This window comes from Etheostoma cragini, chromosome 18, assembly GCF_013103735.1.
Source record: "Etheostoma cragini isolate CJK2018 chromosome 18, CSU_Ecrag_1.0, whole genome shotgun sequence".
NCBI classification, from domain to species: domain Eukaryota; kingdom Metazoa; phylum Chordata; class Actinopteri; order Perciformes; family Percidae; genus Etheostoma; species Etheostoma cragini.
In genome coordinates this window covers 3,834,505-3,843,264 of record NC_048424.1, presented here as the reverse complement: position 1 = coordinate 3,843,264, position 8,760 = coordinate 3,834,505, and the positions used below count along the sequence as shown (strand labels likewise).

The following is an 8,760-nucleotide window of genomic DNA, read 5'->3' as shown; positions in this document are numbered from 1 at the left end:
ATTGTTGCGTCCCCCAGAGCAGGTTCGAAAATCGTGACCTGTACACAAATTCATAAATCTAAATAACGTGACCATTTTATGAACTGGTGTGAGACCGGGTTGAAATAGGAAATAAAATCAAGACAAGTACACATGGAGTGGCATGTAAAGTGCATAAAGTTATAGTGCAAAGTAGTGTGCAGGATGCATATTGGAACGATCAGCATGTAATGTGTAGTGGGTGATTGGCCAAAGCTGGGATGACCCCACACATCCGCCCAGTTCAGCAGAGTGATGGCAGTGGGAAATAAGACGTTCTCATGTCTGGTTGTTTTTGAGGGAGGGGATCTGTAGCGCCTGCCAGAGGGGAAGAGCATTAAGAGAGATATTATGAAACGATGGGAGTGAGAATGTGTTGGATAAAATCAACCTCAAGGTCCCAAAAAGCCCTTTGGGAGAGCGAGGCAAGTCACAATGTTCCAAAATATTCCCCCAGTACCAAGCTGTCCACAACCACACATACAAAATGTTTTACTTGAATGTTTCTTCATCTCAGTTCAATGTTATTTCTGCAAAATGGGACAAACTGACCAACACACATGTATACTTTATAATATATAATAAAAGATCCATACTTGGCGCCTGTGCATCGATACAGTATTACCACTGAAAATATCACGATACTACGCTGTCCCTAATCCCCATAGGACAACAGACTTACTTTTTGGTGAATTCAACACAATAAATACAAGTTAGGAAAATCATTTGAAATACAAAACATTTTTGGAAATACTTCATCAGAAAGCCTCAGATGTTGCGTAAAAACGCTGGTATTCTTCATGTCGGATGTGATAAAAAAATCATTATTAAGCATTTAATTTGCATTCCATACTAAAAAATGTCAAGCTGAGAAAATGATAAAAACTAAAAAAACTAACAGATACAAGAAAACTGAGATTTATTAAAAACCATCATACCAGAATACGCAGTTAGGTGATTATTTTACTAAACTTTGTCTATTTGCACGTTCAAAGTTCTCCTAAATTCACCAAAAGTGAGCAATTCCATGTTTAAACATGACATTTCATAAAAGCAGTAATACAAATATATGTAATATTTCTCTGTGTCAACGTAAGTAATTAACTGGATTTGTTAGTTCATCAGTTTGACTCTTTTCTCCTATAATGACCATATGTTAATGTTATGTTATGTATGATCCAGATGTTCAAAGGTCGTTTTCTCAAAATGTTTTTTTTTTCAGACTGAGCCAAAAATCTCCACTTCAGCAGCACTTCCATGCACCCAACTTCCCAGTTTCACTCCAATCTATATTCTGAAGGATTTTACAGAGGGGGGTGTTCACTTATCATACATAAACTAATTTATGGAACATTTCATATCTGAAAACCTGTCAACACATGTTTTTTTATGGCTGTTGCCACCATATTGTGATTGATGCCGTGATAAAAGGAGATCCTTTGACTCTAATATGTTAACAAAATAAAAGAAGAATTTTGAACCTTTCACAATGTTCAGATTTCTCTTCTGGAAATGTCTGTCTCTGTTTCTGTGTGTCTCTTTGTGTCTCTGAATGTCTCTGTGTGTCTCTGTCTCTGTATGTCCTGTGTTTCTCTGTGTGTCTCTGTCTCTGTATGTCTCTGTCTTTGCATGTCTCTGTGTGTCTCTGCAGATTAAACCCCCTCAACATAGCTGTGAATCTGCAGACACACCTGTCCGACCATATATGGACTTCCCTCTGCAGGTAAAATAACAGATCTCGACTGAGCTCATTTTTAGCTTCTGGGGCTTCCCGAATGTTTTTCTCAGACAAAAACATCCCTTCACTTCTAAAACCTCAATACAAGCAAATAAACCTCAAAATAATTTACAAAAACCTTTAGAAAAGAAAACAAATTTTTTGATAAAAGCCAAAAAATAAGAAAAACCAACACAAAACGTGGAAACACAAGAAAAACATAAAAAATAGAATGACAATCAGCTATCAGCAACAAACATGGAAACTAAATAAGATAAAGAGTTCTCAGAATCTGATAATTTAACTCTTAAGTGACTTCTGCCTATTTCACTTTACACAACTCAGCAGAGTCTCCAGACCAATCGAATCTTAGTCCAGCATAGAGCGGCTGAGTGAATGTGGTCTGGACTCTGTGGAGGAGAGTCATAGTTTCAGAGACGCTGTAGAAGGACAGAATACCTGCACTGTGATCCAGGTACACTCCTACTCTGGAGGACCCAGGACCGGAGACGGGAGTTTGGACATTGTTGGACCAAAATTCATATCTGTTGTTGTTACATTCTAACGCCCAAGATTTGTCATTTAGTCCAAATCCACATTCACACGACTCCCCCGCTCTGCTGATATTCTTGTATGCGACTGCTTCAGAAACTTCTCCTCTCCACCTCCCAGTAACAACGTCCAGTCAGACTCTCTCTACTCAAGACCTGATACCAGTCAGTGAATCTGTCTGGGTGACTAGAATAAGACTGTTGTTGATACATTAACATTGCTTTCCTGTTCCCCTCAGATAATACCAGCTCTGTGTATGCTGTGTTTGGATCCAGTTTGATTTCACATGAATATTGTAAGAATCCAGCTCTGGTCTTGGGTTCTTCTTGTGGCAGTAATACGTCCACTGCAGTCCCTGTCAGTGAGACATTTGTCCTCTTCTCTCTCAGAACTTCCTGTAGTTTATCTCTGAGCTCTGACACGGCCGCTGTCACGTCCTCAAAGCAGTTCAGAGGACGGATCTGAATGCTGGATGCTGATTGGCTGAGTGGTGCCAGTAAGGGGTAGTTGTCAAAAAACTGGTTGTGATCCTCTGTGTTTGAGAGCTTCTTCAGCTCAGCGTCTTTCCTCTTCAGCCCAGTGATCTCCTGCTCCAGCTTCTCCTGAAGCTCTCGGACTCGACTCAGTTCACTTTCCTGCCTGGCTCTGACCTGCTGCTTCACATCAGAGCTTCTTTTCTCCAAGAGACAGATCAGCTCAGTGAAGATCTTCTCGCTGTCCTCGACTGCTTTATCAGCAGAGAGAGTGATGTCCTCCGCCTGCTGTTGAAGCATCTTCACATCTTTCTCTCTGTCCTGGATTCTCTGCTGGATGTTGAGTTGACTCCCCTCGAGCTCTCTCTGCCTCTCAAATCTCTCTGATGCAGCTGAGACTGTGTCGTGGCCTTTATGTTCCTCCACAAAGCAAAGAGTACAGATAAGCTGCTGATCAGTACGGCAGAACATCTTCATCACCTCATGATGAGGAGAGCAGAAGTTCTCCTGGAGCTTCATAGACGGCTCCACCAGCTTGTGTTTCTTGAATGTCTCTGATTCATAATGAGGATGAAGGTGTGTCTCACAGTAAGAAGCCAGACAGACAAGACAGGACTTGTGTGCTTTGAGTTTCCTCCCGGTGCAGACATCACAGGCCACATCTTCAGCTCCAGCATAGCAGTGAACAGCAGAAGCAGCTTGGAGTCCAGTCTTCCGCTCCTCCACTAAATCTGCTAACATGGTGCTTTTCAGCAGGACAGGCCTCGGTGTGAAAGTCTTCCTGCACCGAGGACAGCTGTAGCTGTGCTTACCATCCTCTCCATCCCATTGGCTTTTAATACAGTTCATGCAGTAGCTGTGTCCACAGGGAGTAGTCACCGGATCCTTCTGTAGATCCAGACAGATAGAACAAGAGAAGGTTTCCTGGTCCAGCTGAACTCCTCTCTGCGCCACCTCACCTCTTGCTCAGTGACAACGACTGTCTGAGTCTCACTTCCTGAGAAGTATGACTAGTCTGAGCTCTGATGTAAAAACATCATGTGATTGGGAGGAGTTTTCAAGTTCTGCTTCATTCCTGGGCGAGAAGCCATTTGATAGAGAGACTGGGTGGTTTGACAGGTTAAAGATTTATTATGTCCCCATACATGGGAGTCTGACTTACAATATGACTGTTTCATCGGGGGTTTTAGGTTCATCTTCATTGTCCTTATAAAACACAGGGAGGGGTTATAAAAAGTGTGTCTCTGTGTGTCTTTGTACATTGTTGTGTGTCTCTGTCTGTCTCTGTGTGTCTCTGTGTGTCTCTGTCTCTGTGTGTCTCTGCAGGTCAACCCCTCCCAACACAGCTGTGAACCTGCAGACACACCTGTCCGACCATATATGGACTTCCCTCTGCAGGCTGTTACCTGGCAAAGGATCACGTGTGTCTATGTCTCGCAGCGTTACGCAACTTTGTCCTTTTCCCTCTGTGCTGGGAAACAACCCAAGGCAATCTCTCCGAACATCTCCCTCAGGTGTGTTTCTCCAGATGAATCAGCGCTGGTCTGCTGAACATAAAACAGGTGTTACAGTCATTACCACTTCAGGGAAAGAGTCGTAGATTTACAAACATAATTAAATAAAAACACACTTTATATCTATAATTTAGGTGCATGGTTTATTGTCTCAATATTGTTATCACGTTGAGCAATTTTATATCAAAAGTGTCTCAATAAGTATGATACCATGGTTACCGTGCCACGTGCACATGTTAGTGCCCATCAGCGCACAGGGCCACTACGTGAGAAACCCTATGGAGCGTACCACGTGTGTGCGTATATCGACAGAGTGACGGTGTAAGGGAAGAAACAGAGACAACAAGAGGAACAAATCAGAGAAAAGAAAGTAAAGTTATTGATATTTTTATACTGTCCAACTGTATTGTGTGTACTTGTTGTGATAATTGTTCCTTTAACAAAGTTTGGGACTCAAATTCCCCCTCTCTGTTCCTGTAAAGATACCAGATAGAATGTAATTTAAAGGGAGCGCCACCTAATGAGACTGTTTCACAGTTTGGTTTTGGCCCCTGGTGGTGGTGCCCTTAAGATTGTTTGTCGATATGGTAAAGTTATGAAAACCCATGCTCACAACTTTTTTAATATTGATAAAACATAATAATTTGCCAAAAATTGAATCTTTACCCTACCAACACTGGCTTCGTGACCCCATTCACCTTTCGAAAATCTGTGCAGAATTGGTCCGAGCCATTGGAGTTATCTGCTAGGAGACCCGGCCAGCTCCACAGACTAGCACTAGGCTCCACAATGCCATACTCCAACATAATGAACCTGCTGTTGCCAATGGAGGCGCAAATGCTAAAAACACTCAAGATTGGAGAACATTTCAGAATTTTTCAACCGTCCTTGGACAACGGCACCCGACGAACCAATAACATCCTCAACATCAGACATTGTCAAAGCCGCCATGGCCAGAGTGGAATCAGCACCGGACAAGGCCTCAGTTGGGTGGGCCTCATCAATCATTTCAGCACTGGAGAGCGCCACAATAGCTTTGACCGCACTGACAGGGGACTGAGGGATCGCTTCCCTGTCCAGGTACGGCTTCAATATATTTATGTGACAACCTACATCGCCGTCAACATACTGGAGTGGAAACTATGTAGTCCTGATCTACTATTTGCTGGACTGCACATGGGCCGTAGCAATGAGCCTGCAAGGAGGACCAGGAATGGGCAATATTACCAAAACCTTATCGCTTGGACTGAAAGAGCTACTTTTAGCATCTGAAGCAAGCCATCTTTTCATCGTTAGTTGAGCCACAGACATTTTCTGCTTTGCCAAATCACAAGCACGGTGAAAACTGACTAAACGCTGTCACACTAAGAATCTAATGGCATCACATTTGCCTTTTATTTCACATTTTATCTGGGTCTATTGTTAAAAGGGTTTCAGATATGGTGATATTTAATTGTTGCAAATACCTGTAAAGCTGTGTTCCTCCACAGAGCAGAGACAACAGATGAGCTGCTGATCAGTACGGCAGAACATCTTCATCACCTCATCATGAGAGCAGAAGTTCTCCTGGAGCTTCTTGGACGCTCCCCCAGCTTGTGTTTCTCGAAAGCAGGGGATTCAAAATGACGCTGAAGATTTTTCTCACAATAAGAGATCAGACATTGCAGACAGAACTTGATTGCTTTGAGTTTCCTCCCGGTGCAGACATCAGAGGCCACATCTTCAGCTCTAGCATAGCAGTGATCAGCAGAAGCAGCTTGGAGTCCAGTCTTCCGCTCCTCCACTAAATCCGCTAACATGGTGCTTTAAAGCAGGATAGGCTTTGTTGTGAACGTCTTCCTGCACAGGGCAGTCTTCCTGAATTGGTCTTGACAGCGTTGACCGTATATACACACACAGGTACGTGTAAATGAACAATTTTCTGAAAACTGACAGCTGTGCACCATGTTTTTGTTAAAACCGAAGAGGTTGAAATGTTCGTTTATGAAAATAGCCGGCCATATGTAAACGTAGTCTCACCCTGCTTCATTAATATTTGACACTGAGGCAGTTTTATAAACGTTACATGAGTCTTTGTTACATCTTGCGTGTTTCTGAACAGCAGCTAGATCCACGGATGAGAGTAGAGCCGTTTGATGTGAATGTGGAAGAGATTAGCTCCCATTCACCTCTGTCAGATTCATGTTTCTGTCTGACAGCTCCAACACTTCAGAGAAAATCCATACCACACCGGGGGGTGAGCTGTGTGTGACTGATTTCCTGTAATTCTATCGTTGCGAGGACCAGAACAAGTGTGAAACCGAAAGTAAGGACTTGTTCGGGAGTCCTTTTTTATGTGAATTACCTTTGTATAAAATATGACTGTGTTTTTTTAAAGGAACGGAATTGGAAGCTGAATTGTGTTTAGTGTTTTTTTTTTTCAGTGAAAGTTGAAGTTTCAACGTTTATGCCACATGAAAATGTGTTGGGAGGTTGATAGAACAAAAGACAAGCTCTGTGTGTGTGTGTGTGTGTGTGTGTGTGTGTGTGTGTGTGTATGTGTGTCATGGTCTATGTTCCCTTCCTGTGTTAGTTAATCGCCCTATCTGTGCCTCTGTCATTATTGATGCAGTGTGTAACGGTGTTGGCTCTATTTAGCTCCTTACAGCTGAGTGCACAGCCAATAATGTGTGTAAGGAGGAGACACTTTCTGCTAGATGCTGCTGCCTGTAATAATGACTTTGGACACACACACACACACACACACACACACACACACACACACACACACACACACACACACACAAAGTATAATGCTCTGCAACACGAGCACACATGAGCAGTATGAGGGTCATGTAGCCCAGAGGAACACTTCAGATATCAGATTGTGTTGTTTGAGGTGATAATGATTGGATCGGACGGCTGACTGTGGTTGTAATTTCTGCCTGTCACAGCTTCAGTACAATCTGACGTGATGCTCGGTCGTGATCACTCCCCACTGTGCCATTTTCCCACTTCAGTGTCAGGCACTTTTAACCGTGTCCTATTTCAGCCGCCGCCTCCTTTAAAGCCCACACTTACAGAGAAAACATGATTATGAGTTGAACATAATGTCTAAATTTATATTTATTAAAGCCTTTATATATGGAGCACATGAAATGTGGCAGAGTTCTAAGTAAAAAGTTTCCAATGCTTACCTCCGATTTGAGACTAAAATTACAATTTAACATCCATAGATTGGATTAAAGGGTAACTGGCATTTTATTTTCTTATGTTTTTGTGTCTAACTGACTGACAGGAATAACAATCTTTGAAATTGGTTCAATGTTTAGCCTGATCGCTGTAACCGGCAGCCACAGACCGGCTGCAATGTAAACCTAAGGGGCAAATGTGCATCGTCAATTTGGTTCCCTAAAAATTCTGATAGCAAAAGGGGCAGAAAGGAACGACAAACTGTCAACTGTATAGGACGACAAACTGTCAACTGTATAGGACCCCCTCGAAAACGAGATGTCACATCTCAAGGGATTATTCCTAATAAAGAATTTCTTTCAACACATACAAAAGGTCTCATGTTTCCAGACTGGTATATAATTAGTTAGTTAATTTTAATGCGGTTTCATGCCAAATATTTGGCCCATCCCACATGGGAATACAATACACCACAAACTTATTTAGCAAACATCTTCCGGTCGCATATACAAATCATTCAGAGAAATACATGTTTATATACTGTAAGTCACGGGGAGGAATTTGATTTTATTCAAGCATGCTTTTACTTTGGATTTGCGGTGTTTTTAGCTCATGTTGTTGCATGCTTTTATCTTGAAATGTGTGTGTGGGTTTTTAAGCGTTTGTTTTACTTGGTTAATGGTTAAGGATTTGCACCTGGGACCAGGGGATGGATTGACTGTTTTAGATAAAGGACACAGAGCATGACGGAGGACACAGAGAGCACAACAGCACGATGGTGTGGACAGAACCGAGCAGACAGAGAGACAGACAGAACCGAAATCCAGTGAGACAACCATAGCCCCGGTCTGGAGGAGGTTGGAGAATACACCGAGGAAAACACAAACACTGACCGCTAGCGGCTACAGTTGGGAGAAGGTGAAACTTCTCCCTCCAGCATAAGTCTCTTTTAAGACCTGTGTTTTTCTCAGTAAGATTATCTGTATAAATAAAGGTTAAATAACTAAACAAAAATTATCGAACAGGAAAAATAAAGAGCAATGAGGACAAAAATAAATAGAGGAACCGGACAGGTAAAATGCACGGAGAAATGTTCTGGTTTAAAAGAACCAAGAGACTGGAAAGCAAAGAGAAAAAGCAACATTGCAGCCTTGACGACCTAAACAGGATCAAGAGGAGAAGCTGGTATAAATACTGTGGGTGGTGATTGGAGGATGAGGAACAGGTGAGCAGGTAGAGGATGAGTCATGTGACTGGGAAAGGTAGGAAAAACTGAGGGCATCTGGTGGATGGAGGGAGAAGAGCAAGTTGTAGC

General features: G+C 42.4%; 1 protein-coding gene and 1 long non-coding RNA gene across 2 annotated transcripts in view; one reads left to right on the top strand and one right to left on the bottom strand.

Annotated features, from left to right (window-relative positions):
• Positions 1-1,998: 1,998 nt before the first annotated feature.
• Positions 1,999-8,760, bottom strand: part of LOC117961290 (tripartite motif-containing protein 16) — a 24,980-nt gene continuing 18,218 nt past the window's right edge. Inside the window, 2 exon segments of the mRNA XM_034899865.1 lie at positions 1,999-2,394; positions 2,396-3,562. Of these exon segments, the coding sequence (XP_034755756.1) occupies positions 2,058-2,394; positions 2,396-3,562 (1,504 nt within the window). The 3' untranslated portion in view covers positions 1,999-2,057.
• LOC117961305 overlaps positions 7,536-8,760 on the top strand; it is a 15,917-nt gene continuing 14,692 nt past the window's right edge. The window contains exon 1 of the long non-coding RNA XR_004660370.1: positions 7,536-7,659. This is a non-coding gene — a long non-coding RNA (uncharacterized LOC117961305). The remainder of the gene's footprint in view (positions 7,660-8,760) is intronic.